We start from the raw sequence: 24,053 nt of genomic DNA, 5'->3' as shown, positions 1-24,053 counted from the left end.
GTTTAAGCTCTTATGGTCAGTTGGGTCCTCTCTATCTCCTGTAGTGTGTACGCGCTTCTGGTCAGTGGGGTCCTCTCTCTCCTGTAGAGTGTAAGCTGTAACATCTCTGGCGGCGTGCTGGCATGGCTTACCACCTCCCACCATGCAAGACCGCTATCTTACCTATCAGTCCAGGCTGCACACTTTGCTCCAGTACCTGCTGTGTCTCTTGTCTGATTGCTTATGGCGGCGGCGCGGTTACTGCCTGATTCTTAAAGTTACTGTGTGCACACTCCTAATGCCTCCCCAGCCTATTGCTGTGAGTCACTGGACACTTAAACCCCCTCTACCCAGTAGAAGGTGCCTGAGCAACACTTTTCTTCAGTGTGTTCCTAGCAACTGAGTTGCCAGGTCCTGTCCTGTATCTTGTCTGTTTCCACCACCCTGGGGGCTGTATACGCAGGACTGTTACCTGTGTCTGTGACTTCTAGTCTGTTCCGCCACCCTGGGGGCTGTATACCCAGGCCTGTTACCTGTATCTGTGACTTCTAGTCTGTCTCCGCCACCCTGGGGGCTGAGTTCCCATGCTCGTTCCTGTGTCTTGTTCCTGGTTCGGTTCCTGTCTGAACTGTGTCCTAGCCCGTTACCTGTTTGTCTCTATGTCCGAACCTTCCCTTTTCCTGCAGTGTCTGAACCTGCACCTAACTCCAACTCGTTGTCTCTGTACTTTTGTTTGTGAGTTTTGTGTCCACTCGCTACTTCATAGTAAGTACCTTGTGTGTATCTGGTTCTGCTTGTCCCGTTTCCCTGCCTCCGTATCTACCTCCTGTTTTCTAACTATCTTCCTGTATTTTCCAGTCTGTTCCATGTGAACAGAGCCCTGTCCTGTCTGCCTGCACCTTCTGCTCTGTTCTGCTCTGCTTGCCCACGGCATCTGTGGTTTCGCTCTGCTCTGCTTGTCCACCGCATCTGCGGTTTTGCTCTGCTCGTTCACTGCACCTGCAGTTTCGCTCTGCTCTGCTTGTTCACCGCATCTGCGGTTTCGCTCTGCTCTGCTTATTCAACGCACCTGCGGTTTCGCTCTGCTCTGCTTATTCACCGCACCTGCGGTTTCGCTCTGCTCTGATTGTTCACCGCACCTGCGGGTTCGCTCTGCTCTGCTTGTCTACCGCACCTGCGGGTTTTGCTCTGCTCTGCTTGTCTACCCCACCGGCGAGTTTTGCTCTGCTCTGCTTGTCTACCGCATCTGCGGGTTTTGCTCTGCTCTGCATGTCTACCGCACCTGCGGGTTTTGCTCTGCTTATCTACCGCACCTGTGGGTTTTGCTCTGCTCTGCTTGTCTACCGCACCTGCGGGTTTTGCTCTGCTCTGCTTGTCTACCGCATCTGCGGGTTTTGCACTGCTCTGCTTGTCTACCGCACCTGCGGCTACGTTCCTGTATCCCAGTCTGTACTGGTCCCTATCCTGCCTGCGTTCCTACCTGCCAGTACCCGCCTGTCTGCATGCCAGCTGTGCCTGCCAGTGCCCACCTGTCTGCATGCCAGCCGTGCCTGCCAGTGCCCACCTGTCTGCATACCAGCCCTGCCTGCCAGTACCCACCTGTTTGTATGCCAGCCTAACCTGCCTGTTCCTGCATTCCCCGGTGTGGGTCAACAGCGGTGACCGGGGTCTGACCTGGAGTAGCACCTGGTCCCTCTGCTCGGTTCCTCCCGGGTTCAAGGCGTCGACTGAGCCGACGTGCGACCTTGGTCGGACCGGGTTGATACTTAGTCACGCCCCTCCCGGCACTCCTCGGTTCATGGTCCAGTGGGATCACTAACCACGCTCACGCCAGTCAGTCCGGGCGTGAGCGTTACATAAGCTCTTATGATCAGCGGGGTCCTCTCTCTCTCCTGTAGATTGTAAGCTCTAATGGTCAGCAGGATCCTGGCTCTCCTGTAGAGTGTAAGCTCTTATGGTCAGTGGGGTCATCTCTCTCTCCTGTAGAGTGTAAGCTCTTATGATCAGTGGGGTCCTCTCTCTCCTGTAGAGTGTAAGCTCTTATGATCAGTGGGGTCCTCTCTATCTCCTGTAGAGTGTAAGCTCTTATGATCAGTGGAGTCCTCTCTCTCCTGTAGAGTGTAAGCTCTTATGGTCAATGGGGTCCTCTCTCTCTCCTTAGAGTGTAAGCTCTTATGGTCAGTTGGATCCTCTCTCTCTCCTGTAGAGTCTACGCTCTTCTGGTCAGTGGGGTCCTCTCTCTCTCCTGTAGAGTGTAAGCTCTTATGGTCAGTGGGGTCATCTCTCTCTCCTGTAGAGTGTAAGCTCTTATGGTCAGTGGGGTCCTCTCTCTCCTGTAGAGTGTAAGCTCTTATGGTGAGTGGGGTCCTCTCCTGTAGAGTGTAAGCTCTTATGATCAGTGGGGTCCTCTCTCTCCTGTAGAGTGTAAGCTCTTATGATCAGCAGAGTCCTCTCTCTCCTATAGTGTAAGCGCTTATGATCAGTGGGGTCCTCTCTCTCTCTCCTGTAGAGTGTAAGCTCTTATGGTCAGTGGAGTCCTCTCCCTTGTATAGTTTAAGCGCTTATTGTCAGTGGGATCCTCTCTCTCTCTCCTGTAGAGTGTAAGCTCTTATGGTCAGTGGGGTCCTCTCTCTCCTGTAGAGTATAAGCTCTTATGGTCAGTGGGGTCATCTCTCTCTCCTATAGAGTGTAAGGTCTTGTGGTCAGTGGGGTCCTCTCTCTCCTGTAGCGTGTAAGCTCTTATGGTCAGTGGGGTCCTCTCCTGTAGAGTGTAAGCTCTTATGATCAGTGGCGTCCTCTCTCTCCTGTAGAGTGTAAGTTCTTATGATCAGCAGAGTCCTCTCTCTCCTATAGTGTAAGCGCTTATGATCAGTGTGGTACTCTCTCTCTCCTGTAGAGTGTAAGCTCTTATGGTCAGTGGAGTCCTCTCTCTCGTATAGTGTAAGCGCTTATGGTCAGTGGGGTCCTCTCTCTCTCCTGTAAAGTGTAAGCTCTTATGGTCAGTGGGGTCCTCTCTCTCCTGTAGAGTATAAGCTCTTATGGTCAGTGGGGTCCTCTCTCTCTCCTGTAGTATGTTAGCTCTTATGGTCAGTGGGGTCCTCTCCCTCTCCTGTAGAGTGTAAGCTCTTATGCTCAGTGAGGTCCTCTCTCTCTCCTGTAGAGTGTAAGCTCTTATGGTCAGTGGGGTCCTCTCCCTCTCCTGTAGAGTGTAAGCTCTTATGATCAGTGGGGTCCTCTCTCTCCTGTAGAGTGTAAGCTCTTATGGTCAGTTGGGTCCTCTCTCTCTCCTGTAGAGTGTAAGCTCTTATGGTCAGTGGGGTCCTCTCTCTCTCCTGTAGAGTGTAAGCTCTTATGGTCAGTGGGGTCCTCCCTCTCTCCTGTAGAGTGTAATCTCTTATGGTCAGTGGGGTCCTCTGCCTCTCCTGTAGAGTGTAAGCTCTTATGATCAGTGGAGTCCTCTCTCTCCTGTAGAGTGTAAGCTCTTATGGTCAGTTGGGTCCTCTCTCTCTTCTGTAGAGTGTAATCTCTTATGGTCAGTGGGGTCCTCTCCCTCTCCTGTAGAGTGTAAGCTCTTATGATCAGTGGGGTCCTCTCTCTCCTGTAGAGTGTAAGCTCTTATGGTCAGCCGGGTCCTCCCTCTCCTGTAGAGTGTAAGCTCTTATGGTCAGCTGGGTCCTCTCTCTCCTGTAGAGTGTAAGCTCTTATGGTCAGTGGATTCCTTTATCTCCTGTAGAGTGTAAGCTTTTATGGTCATTGGGGTCCTCTCTCTCCTTTAGAGTGTAAGGTCTTATGGACAGCAGGGTCCTCCCTCTCCTGTAGTGTGTAAGCTCTTATGGTCAGTGGGGTCCTCTCTCTCCTGTAGAGTGTAAGCTCTTATGGTCAATGGGGTCCTCTCTCTCTCCTGTAGAGTGTAAGCTCTTATGGTCAGTGGGGTCCTCTCTCTCCTGTAGAGTGTAAGCTCTTATGGTCAATGGGGTCCTCTTTCTCTCCTGTAGAGTGTAAGCTTTGATGGTCAGTGGGGTCCTCTCTCTCTTTCCTGTAGAGTGTAAGCTCTTATGGTCAGTAGGGTCCTCACATGTAAGGTTCTTATCATGGACAGTAGATCTCATGTAAGGTTGATGTGGAGAGTAGATCAAATGTTGCGTGAATAGCCTTGTGAGTGGATAACATGTAAGGTTGAAAGTGTGAAGAGGAGATCACAAATAAAGGTGTTATGGACAGTAGATCATATTTAAAGTTGATAGCATAGAGAGTAGATCAATTGTGCGGTTAATGTTAGTGTGAAAAATAGATCACATGTAAGGTTTATAGCTTTGAGAGTAGATCACTTTTAAAGTGAATAGCGTGCAGAGTAAATCACACGTAAGATTGCTAGTGTAGAGAATAGATCATATGTAAGGTTGATAACATGGAGAGTAGATAACATGTAGAGGTTTTTATCATGGACAGTAAATCAGATGTAAGGAACATAGCATACAGAGAAAATCACATGTAAAGTTGATAGCCTTAAGAGGAGATCACATTTAAGGATGTTATGATGGAAAGTGGATCACACATAAGGTTGGTACCATGGAGAGAATATCAAATGTAGACTTCATAGCTGTCAGGGAAATATTAATGTCAGGAAAATGTTCTTCCATATTTGCCTGACATATATATTCACCCCCCTCCCTTATTCCCCTTCTGCTCAGCACAAAAGCCCCAATTAACACACACCTGAGAAATAGCTTACACAAACAAATGCCAGCCAAGGAGTGTTATAACTTCGTTAAGATGCGAGCCTCTTGTCCCTGGCACACGCAGCCCCCCTGCGTGTGCCAGGGACAAGAGGCTCGCATCTCAACTAATTTGCTTGTAACTGGGAAATTTGCTTTCCCGAGCTTAACAAAGAAATCTCCAGACAATCCGACTAGGAAATGAAATATGAAACATTGTAAGTTCCATACGTTTGACAATAATGGGACATATTTCTAGTGACAGAAACAGCCGAGGAATGCATACATAGTTTTCTGTGGCTGTAAGCAGAATCAGAGAGCTGTTGTTAGAACCTTGCTGTTAGGTTTTTTTTTCCTTTGCTGGTCACATGACCTTGTTGGCCTATTTAATCCTGCTCCGCCCTTTTGGCTTTGCTGGACTTCATTGTATATCTACTTTCTAGCTAGCCTGTGCTCTGTATCTAGCTCTGTTAGTTTGCTTGGTCTATGGACCTCTATGTTCTATCTATTTTGTTTGTTCGTCTGTCTGCTACTATTTCTGTTAGGAGGTGTCCCATATTCCTCCCAGTCCTTAGTACTTGTAGGGATTCCCTCCCCACATCTATAGGTCTCCGTACAGACTAGATTAGGACTTTAGCAGGTCTGATCGCAGGATCAGGTTCCCTGTTACATCGTAGGGATTCAGCTGAGTCCTATAGTAGGGACAGATCTCCTCTCTTTCCTTAGCTTTGGTAGCAGAACATAACAGTAGCAATTAGCAGGTCTTTAACCCTTTCACTGAGCCCAGCAAGAAATAGACTTTTCAGAGCAGAATCGTTCCACCCTGTTTGAGTGGACCAACGACGAAAATGAGTACAATATTCTTCAAAGGGGAGCCATCCACAGAAACCACAGCAATGGGGGATGATAAAGGTTCAGGTTTTAAATTGAGTTTTTCCACGAATAGTCGGTGCTGAGAAAGAGGAAAACATTTTACAAGAAGGTGTTGTGATAGCTGCTTTAGACTCCGTTTTGGAAGATGAGATTCTTAAAGCACAGGAGAATGCCCCATCTAACACTCCTCATGGGAGGTTGTTTGTGCCTGGGACCTTTAGGAGAGATTTGTTTGTTGAGTGTCACGAATCTCGGTTGGCAGGTCATCCCGGAATCTCTGAGACCAAGAGACTGGTGGGTCGCAGTTTTTGGTGGCCTGGATGGCAGAAGGAAGTCATTAAGTGGGTGCGCCAATGTACTATATGTGCTAGATCTAAGTCCTCACATACTCCTGCTGCGGGGTTACTTTGTCCTTTGGAGGTTCCCAGTGCTCCTTGGACACATTTGGCTATGGACTTTATAACTGACCTTCCCCCCTCTGAGGGTTTTACTGTCATCTGGGTGGTCGTGGACCGTTTTAGCAAGATGTGTCACTTGGTTCCCTTCGTCAAACTGCCCTGCGCTAAAACTCTCGCTAAGGCCTTTGTCAAGGAAATTGTCAGACTTCATGGCGTTCCTACTGACATTGTTTCTGATAGGGGTCCTCAGTTCGTGGCTCGTTTTTGGCGTGCCTTTTGTGACAGGTTGGGAATTCATTTGTCGTTTTCGTCCGGATATCATCCTGAATCTAATGGCCAGACAGAAAGGAAAAACCAGGATGTTGAGCAGTTCTTGCGTTGTTTTGTGGCAGACAATCAAGAGGGGTGGTCTGAGTTTCTGCCACTTGCCGAATTTGCTCTGAACAATCATACATCTTCTTCTGCTGGTTGTTCGCCTTTTTTTTGTTGTTCTGGGAGACATCCGTCGTTTGGGTCGTTCTCCAAGTTGGGATCTGCCGTGCCTGAGGAGGAGAATTTTTCCGGTGATTTGGAAAGAGTTTGGACGGATGTGCGTGGTAATCTTCAGCAGGCCAACAGAAAATCTAAAGACTACTTTGATAGGAAACGACAGGAGGTTTTGTTCGCTGTTGGTGACATGGTTTGGTTGTCCTCTAGGAATCTGCGGTTGAGGATTCCTTCTAAGAAATTGGGTCCCAAGTTTGTAGGGCCCTTTAAGGTGCTTCAGGTTGTCAACCAATCTGCTGTTAGGTTGGAGGTTCCTACCTCCTGGAGAATTAATCCGGTATTTCATGTCTCTCTGTTAAAAAAAGCTGTTGTGTCGGATGGTGACGCCTCTGCCTCTGTTCCTCCGGTGGTGGAGGACGGGGAATATGAAATTTCTCGCATCCTTGACTCTAGACGGTATAGAGGTAGTTTGCAGTATCTTGTGGCCTGGAAAGGTTTCGGACCCGAGGATAACTCTTGGGTGAGGTCAGATGATGTTTCCGCGTCCAGACTTATCAGAGCGTTTCACAGGAGATTTCCTGATAAGCCTGGTCCTAGGGGATCCGGAGGATCCTCTTAGAAGGGGGGGTACTGTTAGAACCTTGCTGTTAGGTTTTTTTTTCCTTTGCTGGTCACATGACCTTGTTGGCCTATTTAATCCTGCTCCGCCCTTTTGGCTTTGCTGGACTTCATTGTATATCTACTTTCTAGCTAGCCTGTGCTCTGTATCTAGCTCTGTTAGTTTGCTTGGTCTACGGACCTCTATGTTCTATCTATTTTGTTTGTTCGTCTGTCTGCTACTATTTCTGTTAGGAGGTGTCCCATATTCCTCCCAGTCCTTAGTACTTGTAGGGATTCCCTCCCCACATCTATAGGTCTCCGTACAGACTAGATTAGGACTTTAGCAGGTCTGATCGCAGGATCAGGTTCCCTGTTACATCGTAGGGATTCAGCTGAGTCCTATAGTAGGGACAGATCTCCTCTCTTTCCTTAGCTTTGGTAGCAGAACATAACAGCTGTAGCGCAAAAATCCCAGAATAGCAGACTGCAGCTATGCGATATGTGGTCTCTAACTGAAGATAAAATCATAAGGGAAAAAATGGCGTAGTTTGCAAGCTTCTGTGATCAACGAGCGATGAGTTATTGCAGAAGTTAGCGTTTAGAATAAAAATGTACAGGTTGGGGACCAGCCCACATAATGTCACCACAGGGGGCATGTGGCCAGATCTCCCCTTAGGTATAAGAGAACCCATGGAGAATACAGGAGCACTCATTGCCAGGGGGTATAAGCATTATAAGCAATGGGTCCTGTTCGATAACAGCATAATCAAACTGGAGAGCCCCTCCTCCACCTACAGTTATATGAAAAAGTTTGGGCACCCCTATTAATCTTAAGCTTAATGTTTTTTAAAAATGGGTGTTTTTGCAACAGCTATTTCAGTTTGATCTATGTAATAACTGTTGGACACAGTAATGTTTCTGCCTTGAAATGAGGTTTATTGTACTAACAGAAAATGTGCAATCTGCATTCAAACAAAATTTGACCTGTGCATAAGTATGGGCACCCTTATCATTTTCTTGTTTTAAATACTCCTACCTACTTTTTACTGAGGTACTAAAGCACTTTTTTTGGTTTTGTAACCTCATTGAGCTTTGAACTTCAGAGCCAGGTGTATGCAATCATGAGAAAAGCTACTTAAAGTGGCCACTTGCAAGTTGCTCTCCTGTTTGAATCTCCTCTGAAGAGTGGCATCATGGGCTCCTCAAAACAACTGTCAAATGATCTGAAAACAAAGATTATTCAACATAGTTGTTCAGGGGAAGGATACAAAAAGCTGTCTCAGAGATTTAACCTGTCAGTTTCCACTGTGAGGAACATAGTAAGGAAATGGAAGAACACAGGGACAGTTCTTGCTAAGGCCAGAAGTGGCAGGCCAAGAAAAACATCAGAAATGCAGAGAAGAAGAATGGTGAGATCAGTCAAGGACAAACCTCAGACCACCTCCAGAGAGCTGCAGCATCAACTTGCTGCAGATGGTGTCACTGTGCATCGGTCAACTATACAACGCACTTTGCACAAGGAGAAGCTGTATGGGAGACTGATGCGAAAGAAGCCGTTTCTGCAAGCACGCCACAAACAGAGTCGGCTGAGGTATGCAAAAGCACATTTGGAGAAGCCAATTTCTATTTGGAAGAAGGTCCTGTGGACTGATGAAACCAAGATTGAGTTGTTTGGTCATACAAAAAGGCGTTATGCATGGTGGCAAAAAAACACAGCATTCCAAGAAAAACACTTGCTACCCACAGTAAAATTTGGTGGAGGTTCCATCATGCTTTGGGGCTGTGTGGCCAATGCCGGCACCGGGAATCTTGTTAAAGTTGAGGGACGCATGGATTCCACTCAGTATCAGCAGATTCTTGACAATATTGTTCAAGAATCAGTGACAAAGTTGAAGTTACGCAGGGGATGGATCTTTCAGCAAGACAATGATCCAAAACACCGCTTCAAATCTACTCAGGCATTCATGCAGAGGAACAATTACAATGTTCTGGAATGGCCATCCCAGTCCCCAGACCTGAATATCATTGAACATCTGTGGGATCATTTGAAGAGGGCTGTCCATGCTCGGCGACCATCAAACTTAACTGAACTGGAATTGTTTTGTAAAGAGGAATGGTCAAAAATACCTTCATCCAGGATCCAGGAACTCATTAAAAGCTACAGGAAGCGACTAGAGGCTGTTATTTTTGCAAAAGGAGGATCTACTAAATATTAATGTCACTTTTCTGGTGAGGTGCCCATACTTATGCACCTGTCAAATTTTGTTTGAATGCAGATTGCACATTTTCTGTTAGTACAATAAACCTCATTTCAAGGCAGAAACATTACTGTGTCCAACAGTTATTACAGATATCAAACTGAAATAGCTGTTGCAAAAACACCAATTTTTAAAAAAATTAAGCTTAAGATTAATAGGGGTGCCCAAACGTTTTCATATAACTGTATATTGAATCATCTCCGCGATCATATAGTGTAAGTTTTTCTTCTTTTTATCCTGTTTATTTTATGTAACTGCCTATGTATTTTAATGTCTCCCTTGTAACATCCTTGTATATGAAACAAGAGGGGATTGTAGGGAGAGAAAATAGGAAGCGCAGGCTTCTAAGTGTAGTAGTTAGATTCCAAGGGTATATACTCAGTATAAATCCACTCACCTATTTGGTATCTTGAGGTAAAGCATGTAAATCCAATCAGTGGATCACTCCATTCCTCTATCCATTCAGTTTGCTGCAGAAATCTGGGAGCTGATGAGAGCACTGGACAGAGCTTTCATAGGCAATACCACTTTGTAAATGTTTTTTCCCAGCAATATGCGCTCCTGAAGGATGATGATGGAACTTGATATTCGGATTCAAAGAATTTTTATTTCAAACTAAAATACAGTATTTTAGTTTGAAATAAAAATTCTTTGAATCCGAATATCAAGTTCCATCATCATCCTTCAGGAGCGCATATTGCTGGGAAAAAACATTTACAAACATCCTTGTATATATATTTTTCCTTATCACTGTCTCCCTTTTGGATTAAATATAAAATTTAATAGTTCTGTTTCTTTTGTCCTGTAATTGTTCCCTCCTCCGAAGCCATACACAGTACCAAAACGAAGGCGCCCGTTTGTATTATATTTCAAACTCGGCCGGTGGTGGCAGAGAATAATATTAATAATCAGGCTATCATGAAGCTGACAGTGATGGTACGTGACTCCAGGCTTTGGAACCCAGAGGTGTGACGCCATACTCTCACTGGTCGCTTGCCGATATCCACGTAGCGAGTAATCTGAATTGCGTGCTCATGATTCCGGACGAAATACTGACAGCGTGACAGCAATGCCGAGATATCACGTGATTTCCCCGGTGTCGTCGCTGTGTGGGGATCCCTGACAAATTGGTGGCAGCGGTGGGATATTACAGAACATCAGTGGCTGGATTGAGCAATCATTTCTGTCACTGAAAACTTGCACGGTTCTTGCGAGAGCCTTTCTCAAGGGGTACATATCATTTGCATGAGTCCACTATAAATAGGGCCCACATGTGCTCAAAAATGGATATGTACCCCTTGAGAAAGGCTCATGCCGAAACGAGCGTCGGGGGATGTGTGCTACGTGGTTTCACTAATTGAGGTAATATGATACAATGGCTGTATTGAAGCACTTTGACTCTTGGTTATATGGAATAACACAACTGAATAGGATGTCCACAATTTACAATATCTAGTCATATAACCTGTAGGTTAGTACACAAGTTGGTCTATGTACATTATATATCGATTACATCCATTGTATCCATGTGTATTTATATACAGCCAAAACGCGCATCGGGGGACGTGCGCTACGTGGCAACATGTCTGCTGTCTTGGGGTCATACTTGATTTAGATCTTTCCTTCAGTCCCCACATCTGGTCACTTGCCCGCTCATGTCATCTATACCTCAAACATTTCAAGAATTGTGCCAGTCGTTGCACTGGTTGCCCATCCGCTACAAAGTTCAATATAACCTTATAGTTATCACTCTTACCCACAAAATGCTCCAGCACCCCCCTACATCTCCTCACTTGTCTCAGTCTACCATCCTACGCGTGCCCTCTGTTCCTCTGTTAATCTTAGGTGCTAATGACCTAAGATTAAGATCCTCCAGAATCGGAACCTCCCCCTCTCGTCTCCCAGACTTCTCACGTGCTGCACCAATTCTTTGGAATGCACTACCAGGACAATTTGATAAATTCTCAATACCTACAGTTTTAAGCGAGATATAAAAACCCATTTCTTTAGACTGGCCTATCACCTCACCTCATGTTTTGCCCATACAAAATTTTCTTCACACCCTCCATGCACTTAATAGCCCTCTGTGTCTGTACACATACTGGCTGGTGACCGGTTCATGCTGCATTGCTTGCAGCATTATGTGAACACCCACTTTATTATACTGATGACCGGACCGTACAATACAAGCAATTGTTACCATCCACCTTTCATGTGTCCCCTATTTGCTCATAGATTGCAGCTTGCGAGCCGCAGGACCCTCACCCCTCTTGTATCTGGTGATTTATTGCCTGTACAAGTCCCCTCTAAAATGTAAAGTGCTGTGGAATATGTTGGCGCTATAGAAATAAAAGTATTATTATTATTATTATTATCTCGTGTAGGATTGAGAACATGTAAAGTAGAGTAGATTAATTGCAGAGCTGATAACAGAGTGGATCACTCATAGAGTCCTCAACATGTAAAGTGGATTTGATGTAGGGTTGAGAACATGTAGAGCAGATCTTGGGCAAGATTGAATTCCTGTAAAGTAGATCACATTTATAGGCTTGAAAGCATTTAGAGTGGATTTTATGTAATAATGACAACACATAGGGTTGAGAACATGTAGAATAGGTTACAGGATGTAGGGTTGGAAATATGTAGAGTAGATCATATGTAGGATTGGGGCCATGTAGAGTAGATTACATGTAGGATTGGGACCATGTGGAGTAGATCACATGTAGATTCGGGGCCATGTAGAGTAGATCACATGTCGATTTGGGACCATGTAGAGTAGATCACATGTAGATTTGGGACCATGTAGAGTAGATCATATGTATATTTGGGACCATGTAGAGTAGATCACATGTAGATTTGGGACCATGTAGAGTAGATCACATGTAGGATCAGGACCATGTAGAGTAGATCACATGTAGATTTGGGACCATGTAGAGTAGATCACATGTAGGATTGTGACCATGTAGAGTAGATCACATGTAGGATTGGGACTATGTGGAATAGATCACATGTAGATTTGGGACCATGTAGAGTAGATCACATGTAGATTTGGGACCATGTAGAGTAGATCACATGTAGATTTGGGACCATATAGAGTAGACCACATGTAGATTTTGGACCATGTAGAGTAGATCACATGTAGATTTGGGACAATGTGGAGTAGATCACATGTAGATTTGGGACCATATAGAGTAGATCACATGTAGATTTGGGACCATGTAGAGTAGATCACATGTAGATTTGGGACCATGTAGAGTAGATCACAGGTAGATTTGGGACCATGTAGAGTAGATCACATGTAGATTTGGGACCATGTAGAGTAGATAACAGGTAGATTTGGGACCATGTAGAGTAGATCACATGTAGATTTGGGACCATGTAGAGTAGATCACATGTAGATTTGGGACCATATAGAGTAGACCACATGTAGATTTTGGACCATGTAGAGTAGATCACATGTAGATCTGGGACAATGTGGAGTAGATCACATGTAGATTTGGGACCATATAGAGTAGATCACATGTAGATTTGGGACCATGTAGAGTAGATCACATGTAGATTTGGGACCATGTAGAGTAGATCACAGGTAGATTTGGGACCATGTAGAGTAGATCACATGTAGATTTGGGACCATGTAGAGTAGATAACAGGTAGATTTGGGATCATGTAGAGTAGATCACATGTAGATTTGGGACCATGTAGAGTAGATCACATGTAGATTTGGGACCATGTAGAGTAGATCACATGTAGATTTGGGACCATATAGAGTAGACCACATGTAGATTTTGGACCATGTAGAGTAGATCACATGTAGATCTGGGACAATGTGGAGTAGATCACATGTAGATTTGGGACCATATAGAGTAGATCACATGTAGATTTGGGACCATGTAGAGTAGATCACATGTAGATTTGGGACCATGTAGAGTAGATCACAGGTAGATTTGGGACCATGTAGAGTAGATCACATGTAGATTTGGGACCATGTAGAGTAGATAACAGGTAGATTTGGGATCATGTAGAGTAGATCACATGCAGATTTGGGACCATGTAGAGTAGATCACATGTAGATTTGGGACCATGTAGAGTAGATCACATGTAGATTTGGGACCATGTAGAGCAGATCACGCACAGACCAGATCACATATTGATGTTCTGTACCTTTCTGTTTTAGAAGGGTCCTCCTCACGAGATCCTTGCATGACTTGCCTGCAGAAGTCTGTAATCGGTGGTGTTGTGGCGCTGATTGTGACGACCGCTCCGCTTCTCTTCGCCGCGTTTTACATTGGACGCAATACGAGACAGGATCAATGATGAGGTACGATTAATGTCCCGTGTGACAAGATTCATATCAGTGATGCCTGGTGGCCACCTAATATCAGGCCTTCCCATAGGGCCGCTGCTGGTCCATTCTGCAGGTGGGCTATTACAATGTCTGGTAGAAGCCCCGGTACAGGCAGGTGGTGGTCCGTTGTGAAGCTAGCAGACTGCGTACCTACTTCTTGCAGGGCTGTGGCTACAAACTTACCCGAAGGGGAGGAATTTATGACCAAAAATGAACATTTTTTGGAATATTTTGTGGCTGTTTCTGGACTAATTGGGACAAAGCTTGCAATGTCCAGTGAATATGGATTTATGGGTTGGGAGGTAAGTGCCTGCAGTATGGGATTTGCCTGTGAAAAGGGCAACCAGCAGGGGGAGCTGATGATGAACAGTCACGTGAGCAGGCAGCACAGTGGCAGGCAGCAGAGCGGGGGTGCCTGTGCCTGGTTGGTGGGACGCCTCCTGTACATGTCTCCTCGTCTCTCACAATGTCGTCTTCTACCCACAGAATCTTCTCGTGCGGCTTCTGAGAGTCTCTGCGTCCTGTTGGTCTACAATTTGCATTTTTCATTTCTGCATGGACAATAATGGCTTCCTCTTCACTCCTCCCTGAACAGCAGCCAGAAAAGACAGAAGATGTCTCCAGACGCGTCTCGCTGCCTTGTGTCCTCTGATTTTATGTACAAATTACTGTGTGACTTTATGGAGAAGAAACGTCGTGGGAAAAAATCAACAGTGGTGGTCGGGTGAAGAACTGTGAATAATAATCTTAATATAGTGACTACCAGAAATTATACCGGTCCCTCCTCTGCACATCCTCCAAGTGTGGACCATGTCTCAGGCCTGGCCACTCTGATCAGTGGGATCTCATCAGTGGAGACTCTGATCAGTGTGATGTCATTAGTGGAGACTCTGATCAGAGTGATGTCATCAGTGGAGACTCTGATCAGTGTGATGTCATCAGTGGAGACTCTGATCAGTGTGATGTCATTAGTGTACACTCTGATCAGTGGGATCTCATCAGTGGAGACTCTGATCAGTGGGATCTCATCAGTGGAGACTCTGATCAGTGTGATGTCATCAGTGGAGACTCTGATCAGTGTGATGTCATCAGTGGACACTCTGATCGGTGTGATGTCATTAGTGGACACTCTGATCGGTGCGATGTCATCAGTGGATACTCTGGTGTAATATCATTAGTGTACACTCGGATCGGAGTGATGTCATCAGTGGACACTGGTGTAATGTCATCAGTGTACACTCTGATCGGTGTGATGTCATCAGGGGACACTCTGGTGTAATGTCATCAGTGGACACTCTGATCGCTGTGATGTCATCAGTGGACACTCTGATCGGTGTGATGTCATCAGTGGACACTCTGGTGTAATGTCATCAGTGTACACTCTGATTGGTGTGATGTCATCAGTGGACACTCTGGTGTAATGTCATCAGTGTACACTCTGATCGGTGTGATGTCATCAGTGTACACTCTGATCGGTGTGATGTCATCAGTGGACACTCTGGTGTAATGTCATCAGTGTACACTCTGATCAGTGTGATGTCATTAGTGTACACTCTGATCGGTGTGATGTCATCAGTGGACACTCTGATCGGTGTGATGTCATCAGTGGACACTCTGGTGTAATGTCATCGGTGTACACTCGGATCGGTGTGATGTCATCAGTGGACACTCTGGTGTAATGTCATCGGTGTACACTCGGATCGGTGTGATGTCATCAGTGGACACTCTGGTGTAATGTCATCGGTGTACACTCGGATCGGTGTGATGTCATCAGTGGACAATCTGCTCATGTGATGTCATCAGTGGACACTGGTGTAATGTCATCAGTGGAGACTCTGATCAGTGTGATGTCATTAGTGTACACTCTGATTGGTGTGATGTCATCAGTGGACACTCTGATCGGTGTGATGTCATCAGTGGACACTCTGATCGGTGTGATGTCATCAGTGGACACTCTGGTGTAATGTCATCAGTGTACACTCTGATCGGTGTGATGTCATCAGTGGACACTCTGATCGGTGTGATGTCATCAGTGGACACTCTGGTGTAATGTCATCAGTGTACACTCGGATCGGTGTGATGTCATCAGTGGACAATCTGCTCATGTGATGTCATCAGTGGACACTGTTAGATGTGATGTCATAAGTGTACACTCGGATCGGTGTGATGTCATCAGTGGACAATCCGCTCATGTGATGTCATCAGTGGACACTCTGTTAGATGTGATGTCATCAGTGGACACTCTGATTGGTGTGATGTCATCATTAAACCCTTAACTGAATGTCAGCAGTGATCATTCTGATTGATAAACTGATGACAAACTTCTACTTTGTTCCAAACATTTCCTGTAATATCCATAAATCTGCAGCGACTATTAGTTCTGGAGTCGTCCTTTATCAATTCAAGACAGACATTGTCGATCTGATCTGATGACCCCGCCCTCTAATAATAATGAGATTACGCTGCTGACTCCTCCCTCTTATCATAGAGATAACTGCTGACTCCGCCCTCTAATAATCAGATGACTCTGTTGATCCCGCCCCCTAAGGGCAGGTTCACACGAGCTTATAAAACATCGCTCAGTGTCCATCAGAAAAGTAATGAATCATTTCCACGAGGATTTTTAGTTTCCTGTTACAGATTGTGATGTCCCAGAAAGAATCGGATCTATTCTTTCTCTGTGCGGCACCTGATGTCTCACGCACTCATTGTCCTGAATGCCGAGCCTCATCCGGAGGAATCCAGCGCACGCTGAGATACTCTGTATATTGTAAAAATTATATCGGAAAAACATGGACCGAAAATATAGTGGTGTCAATGAGCCCTAATGCTAATGAGGTGACCTCTGACCCCGCCCTCTAATGATAATGAGGTGACTGATGCCCCAGCCCCCTTATGATAATGAGATTAATTATGACCTCACCCTTTTATGATAATTAGATGACTGCTGGCCACTCCTACTAATGATAATGAGATGACCCCTCTGACCCCCCTCTAATAATAATGAGATGACCCCTCTGAGCCCCCCTCTAATAATAATGAGATGAATGACCCCACCCCCTTATGATAATGAGATTAATTATGACCTCACCCTTTTATGATAATTAGATGACTGCTGGCCACTCCTACTAATGATAATGCGATTACTCTTGCCCTGCCCTCATTGCTAGGTCCGCTGCTTTTTCTAATTCCAGATATCGAGTTGTGGCCACGTAGGCATCCCTCCCCTGAGGCGTCCCTCCCCTGAGGCGTCCCTCCCCTGAGGCATCCCTGCCCTGAGGCGTCCTTCCCCTGAGGCGTCCCTCCCCTGAGGCATCCCTGCCCTGAGGCGTCGTTCCCCTGAGGCGTCCCTCCCCTGAGGCGTCCCTCCCCTGAGGCATCCTTCCCCTGAGGCGTCCCTCCCCTGAGGCGTCCCTCCCCTGAGGCATCCCTGCCCTGAGGCGTCGTTCCCCTGAGGCGTCCAGGTGAGCTCCTCCATGTGTAATCCCCTCTGGGCGGCGTCTGTTCATGGACTTTTTATTGGCCGGTGAATATCTGGCATCGATCTCTCTACTGATTTGCCGTGGAGAGAATTTATGATGCGACTTTGAAATTAAAATGAACCATTTTCACAATTGAGTCATCATTGTCTGTGACTGACTGTTACTTCCACAATCAGTAGTCAGGTTCTGACTCTGAGCTGTGGGGGCATCATTATATGTATAACGGAGCTGTGGGGACATCATAGTATATATAGAGGAGCTGTGGGACCACCATACTGTGTATAGGGGAGCTGTGGGGACATCATACTATGTATAGAGGAGCTGTGGGGGCATCATTCTGTGTATAACGGAGCTGTGGGGACATCGTAGTATATATAGAGGAGCTGTGGGACCACCATACTGTGTATAGTGGAGCAGTGGGACCACCATACTGTGTATAGGGGAGCTGTGGGGACATCATACTATGTATAGAGGAGCTGTGGGGGGCATCATTCTGTGTATAACGGAGCTGTGGGGACATCGTAGTATATATAGAGGAGCTGTGGGACCACCATACTGTGTATAGTGGAGCAGTGGGACCACCATACTGTGTATAGCGGAGCTGTGGGGACATCATACTATGTATAGAGGAGCTGTGGGGGCATCATTCTGTGTATAACGGAGCTGTGGGGACATCGTAGTATATATAGAGGAGCTGTGGGACCACCATACTGTGTATAGTGGAGCAGTGGGACCACCATACTGTGTATAGGGGAGCTGTGGGGACATCATACTATGTATAGAGGAGCTGTGGGGGCATCATTCTGTGTATAACGGAGCTGTGGGGACATCATAGTATATATAGAGGAGCTGTGGGACCACCATACTGTGTATAGTGGAGCAGTGGGACCACCATACTGTGTATAGGGGAGCTGTGGGGACATCATACTATGTATAGAGGAGCTGTGGGGGCATCATTCTGTGTATAACGGAGCTGTGGGGACATCGTAGTATATATAGAGGAGCTGTGGGACCACCATACTGTGTATAGTGGAGCAGTGGGACCACCATACTGTGTATAGGGGAGCTGTGGGGACATCATACTGTGTATAGCGGAGCAGTGGGACCACCATGCTGTGTATAGGGGAGCTGTGAGGACATCATACTCTATATAAAGGAGCAGCAGTCCCACAATACTGCATATAGAGGAGCTGTACATTGGGGACTCAGTGGATGTTATTAAAAGTTAAGTGGGCACTTAAGAAGCATTATTGTTATAGGGCACTCAGGGTATTGTGGCCATCAAAGGGGCACACTGTTTTCTAGGGCACTTGGACAGGGCATTAATATTTTCTAGGAGGCAATTTTACCATCTAGAGGGCACAAAGGAGGCGTTATTACTATGTAAGGGGTAAAGTGGCGACAATATTAGGTGGGGGCACAGTGGAGGCATCATAATATGGGGGCACAATGGACGCATTATTATGTGGGGGGCACAGTGGTGGGCATTATTATGTGGGGGCACAGTGGTGGCATTATTATGTGGGGGGCACAGTGGAGGCATTATTATGTGGGGGGCACAGTGGAGGCATTATTATGTGGGGCGCACAGTGGTGGCATTATTATGTGGGGGGCACAGTGGTGGCATTATTATGTGGGGGGCACAGTGGTGGCATTATTATGTGGGGGGCACAGTGGTGGGCATTATAATGTGGGGGCACAGTGGTAGCATTATTATGTGGGGGGCACAGGGGTGGCATTATTATGTGGGGGGCACAGTGGTGGGCATTATTATGTGGGGGGCACAGTGGAGGCATTATTATGTGGGGGGCACAGTGGTGGGCATTATTATGTGGGGGGCACAGTGGAGGCATTATTATGTGGGGGGCACAGTGGTGGCATTATTATGTGGGGGGCACAGTGGTGGGCATTATAATGTGGGGGCACAGTGGTAGCATTATTATGTGGGGGGCACAGTGGTGGCATTATTATGTGGGGGGCACAGTGGTGGGCATTATTATGTGGGGGCACAGTGGTGACATTATTATGTGGGGCGCACAGTGGTGGCATTATTATGTGGGGGGCAGTGTGGGGGCATTATTATGTGGGGGGCACAGTGGTGGGCATTATAATGTGGGGCACAGTGGTAGCATTATTATGTGGGGGGCACAGTGGTGGCATTATTATGTGGGGGGCACAGTGGTGGGCATTATTATGTGGGGGCACAGTGGTGGCATTATTATGTGGGGCGCACAGTGGTGGCATTATTATGTGGGGGACACAGTGGTGGCATTATTATGTGGGGGGCACAGTGGTGGGCATTATTATGTGGGGGCACAGTGGTGGCATTATTATGTGGGGGGCACAGTGGAGGCATCATTATATGGGGGCACAGTGGAAGCATTATTATGTGGGGGGCACAGTGGTGGCATTATTATGTGGGGGGCACAGTTGAGGCATTATTATGTGGGGGGCACAGTGGTGGCATTATTATGTGGGGGGCACAGTGGTGGCATTATTATGTGGGGGGCACAGTGGAGGCATCATTATATGGGGGCACAGTGGTGGGCATTATTATGTGGGGGGTACAGTGGAGGCATCATTATATGGGGGTACAGTGGAGGCATTATTATGTGGGGGGCACAGTGGTGGCATTATTATGTGGGGGGCACAGTGGAGGCATCATTATATGGGGGCACAGTGGAAGCATTATTATGTGGGGGGCACAGTGGTGGCATTATTATGTGGGGGGCACAGTGGTGGGCATTATTATGTGGGGGCACAGTGGTGGCATTATTATGTGGGGGGCACAGTGGAGGCATCATTATATGGGGGCACAGTGGAAGCATTATTATGTGGGGGGCACAGTGGTGGCATTATTATGTGGGGGGCACAGTTGAGGCATTATTATGTGGGGGGCACAGTGGTGGCATTATTATGTGGGGGGCACAGTGGTGACATTATTATGTGGGGGGCACAGTGGAGGCATCATTATATGGGGGCACAGTGGTGGGCATTATTATGTGGGGGGTACAGTGGAGGCATCATTATATGGGGGTACAGTGGAGGCATTATTATGTGGGGGGCACAGTGGTGGCATTATTATGTGGGGGGAACAGTGGAGGCATCATTATATGGGGGCACAGTGGAAGCATTATTATGTGGGGGGCACAGTGGAGGCATTATTATGTGGGGGGCACAGTGGTGGCATTATTATGTGGGGGGCACAGTGGTGGCATTATTATGTGGGGGGCACAGTTGAGGCATTATTATGTGGGGGGCACAGTGGTGGCATTATTATGTGGGGGGCACAGTGGAGGCATTATTATGTGGGGGGCACAGTGGAGGCATTATTATGTGGGGGGCACAGTGGTGGCATTATTATGTGGGGGGCACAGTGGTGACATTATTATGTGGGGGGCACAGTGGTGGCATTATTATGGGGAGGGCACAGTGGTGGCATTATTATGTGGGGGGCACAGTGGAGGCATTATTATGTGGGGGGCACAGTGGTGGCATTATTATGTGGGGGGCACAGTGGTGGCATTATTATGTGGGGGGCACAGTGGAGGCATCATTATATGGGGGCACAGTGGAAGCATTATTATGTGGGGGGCACAGTGGTGGGAATTATTATGTGGAGCAGTAAGAGGAGCTGTTTTGTGCCACACAGCAGGTGCAGTAATATGGACACATACGGCAGCAGCGGATTCGTATTGGGGTATCAGCAGGATGAGGAGGTTGTGCAGGTTGGGAATAGATGGGGCCGTTTTGGAGATGTGAGAAGTCAAATGTGTCTGTGCTGTAATCTCTGCAGACGAGTCCTGGCTGGAGAAGTCGTCATGTCGGTCTGGGCCAGATGAAAAAGACAGGAAAAGCGAACGAGTCCATCAGAGAGAACGTCACCTGTAAGTCACCATCTATAACCATACTGTGATCTATATGTTCTGCAGGACCGGTATCTACCTCTATATGGTCACTATATGGTGGTAATATCACTGCGTCACCATAGTTTTAATCATTATTTTTATTAGGGGCCCACTCAGATGTTTTGCCCCCCCTGAGCTGAACCCTAGCTACGCCTCTGCGTCTGCCCATTCTGGATGGTTTCTCCTGGTCCTAAAGATGAGTCAGAACCGCCATTGGGAGCTCTGGTTCAGATGGTACTTGGTGTCCCAGAACAGCCACCAGTCTGAGGGTCTCTGCATATGGCCCGATAGCACGGAGACTGGTGGCCATTACTGAGATGTTTGGATCTCTCCAGTCTTCCTGAGCTCCAGAACCACCAAAACCAATTATATTGATAGCAAAATTATTACCACCTTCAAAAATGGCGAGTTCCCAGGAGGCTGCAGCCAGGAGAAACATCTTTTCGGGGCGTCCTCCATGTCCTGCCGGATGGAATCAGTTTTTGATTTTGTCTTCTGCTTTTTGACTTTCTACATTTTTATTATAAATAGAAAAGATACAATGTCGCATCCAAATTCACAACTAACAGCCGGTCTGTGCACGCGGGCCATCGCGAGACCTTGTCCACAGCCCATACAAATGACATCATAATTATAGGAATAAACACATTCAATAATGTTAATAAGGCAGCATTAACATGAGAATAAAAATATAGGGAACTAAAAGATTTTAATAGGACAAATTTATCAAACTATAAAGTCAAAGAAACTAAAAACAGAAGAAAGAAAAAAAAATAGAAAACATTTTTGAAAAAATTGAAAAGAAAAAAGTTTTGGGTTTGTACCGGACACTCAGTGTCTCAGAACTCCGAACACTCAGTGGCTCAGAACTCCGAACACTCAATGTCTCAGAACTCCGAACACTCAGTGTCTCAGAACTCCGAACACTCAGTGTCTCAGAACTCCGAACACTCAGTGTCTCAGAACTCCGAACACTCAATGTCTCAGAACTCCGAACACTCAGTGTCTCAGAACTCCGAACACTCAGTGTCTCAGAACTCCGAACACTCAGTGTCTCAGAACTCCGAACACTCAATGTCTCAGAACTCCGAACACTCAGTGGCTCAGAACTCCGAACACTCAGTGTCTCAGAACTCCGAACACTCAGTGGCTCAGAACTCCGAACACTCAGTGTCTCAGAACTCCGAACACTCAGTGTCTCAGAACTCCGAACACTCAGTGTCTCAGAACTCCGAACACTCAGTGTCTCAGAACTCCGAACACTCAATGTCTCAGAACTCCGAACACTCAGTGGCTCAGAACTCCGAACACTCAGTGTCTCAGAACTCCGAACACTCAGTGTCTCAGAACTCCGAACACTCAATGTCTCAGAACTCCGAACACTCAGTGTCTCAGAACTCCGAACACTCAGTGTCTCAGAACTCTGAACACAGACTTTTTCCGTTGTATTGTTTGGGTTCGGTGCCAAATATCAATTATTCAATTATTGCCATGGCTGTGATTGGTCGGCGCAGCACATGACCAGGCCTGTATAAACACTGGATCACGGGTGCCGCCGCCAGTCTGCTCTGGTTAGTGTAGGGACAGGATGCCGCTCAAGTGAGGACAGTGTTAGGTTCTGTGTGTGTACTCTGCCAAAAAGCCTCTGTGTGTGTCTTCTGTGCGGTCACCAGATACTGATGCTGGAGGTGACGGGCGGTCAACAGATACTGATGATGGAGGTGACGGGCGGTCACTAAATACTGATGATGGAGGTGATGGGCGGTCACCAGATATTGATGCTGGAGGTGACGGGCGGTCACCAGATACTGATGATGGAGGTGATGGACAGTCACCAGATACTGATGATTGAGGCAGTCACCAGATACTGATGATGGAGGTGATGGGCGGTCACCAGATACTGATGCTGTAGGTGACGGGCGGTCACCAGATACTGATGATGGAGGTGACGGGCGGTCACCAGATACTGATGATGGAGGCGGTCACCAGATACTGATGATGGAGGTGATGGGCGGTCACCAGATACTGATGATGGAGGGGACAGGCGGTCACCAGATACTGATGATGGAGGCGGTCACCAGATACTGATGATGGAGGTGATGGGCGGTCACCAGATACTAATGCTGTAGGTGACGGGCGGTCACCAGATACTGATGATGGAGGTGACGGGCGGTCACCAGATACTGATGATGGAGGTGATGGGCTGTCACCAGATACTGATGATGGAGGCGGTCACCGGATACTGATGATGGAGGTGATGGGCGGTCGCCAGATACTGATGATGGAGGTGATGGGCGGTCACCAGATACTGATGATGGAGGTGATGGGCGGTCACCGGATACTGATGATGATATTCTTCTATTCTGTCACTTTGTGTCTTGTAAATAAGAATAGTCAATTAACCCTTGCTTGTCTTCAGCTTCTGACTCTGCAGCGTCTTCCCACCCGCCATTTGCACAGCACTGTATATACTGTATACATTACGTACATATGAAGGGTTCATGATTGTGCCGTTGTTTTGGCTGCAGGAAACCGTTGTGTGAGAAAATTCTGACTATCTTATGTATTTGGAGAAGTGGAAGCTCAGAATTGGGGAAACAGAAGCTCGTTGTGCTGGAGGTTCGGGCCGATGGTATCTCACATGTGATGTACGGGAATATTACTGTCTGTGACGGAACTTTCCAGAAAATTCTCACTATCTGCAGCTCGTAATAAAAGTATAAATTGTGAGATTGTGAAGAACGTTCTCTTCATGGTCCAGTCATCATATCACATCAAGTACAAAGAAGCCTCATCTCTAAATTAGGCCTCCTTCACATTTCTGTGTTGTATGCATTTTTTTTTTCGGAGAGATCCCGTACCCATTATAATCTACTAGCTATTGAGCCCATTCTACGCCCGAGTGGTGAGCATTTTTATAGGTATATGGTCTCCTATCCTGCTATGTGCTGCCCCCATCCTGCTCTGTGCTGCCCCCACTGTGCTACCCCCATCCTGCGCCCCCATCGT

The 24,053-nt window shown here is 46.8% G+C and overlaps 1 protein-coding gene across 3 annotated transcripts in view; it reads left to right on the top strand.

The window, feature by feature from the left end:
- Positions 1-23,705, top strand: part of LOC141241447 (uncharacterized) — a 221,284-nt gene extending 197,579 nt beyond the window's left edge. For 2 of the 3 annotated variants that reach the window (XM_073668768.1, XM_073668770.1), the window contains exons 8-9: positions 13,484-13,627; positions 14,141-16,031. In XM_073668768.1, the coding sequence (XP_073524869.1) occupies positions 13,484-13,623 (140 nt within the window). In that variant the 3' untranslated portion in view covers positions 13,624-13,627; positions 14,141-16,031. Of the gene's footprint in view, positions 1-13,483; positions 13,628-14,140; positions 16,032-23,572 lie in introns of those variants that run through there. The other variant, XM_073668769.1, reaches the window with a different exon arrangement.
- The last annotated feature ends 348 nt before the right edge of the window (positions 23,706-24,053 follow it).

Source organism: Phyllobates terribilis, unplaced genomic scaffold (assembly GCF_046119375.1).
Source record: "Phyllobates terribilis strain yellow unplaced genomic scaffold, ASM4611937v1 Scaffold_2__4_contigs__length_985480577, whole genome shotgun sequence".
NCBI lineage: Eukaryota > Metazoa > Chordata > Amphibia > Anura > Dendrobatidae > Phyllobates > Phyllobates terribilis.
The sequence above is the reverse complement of the archived record's forward strand: the minus strand, read 5'-3'. Positions and strand labels throughout refer to the sequence as shown.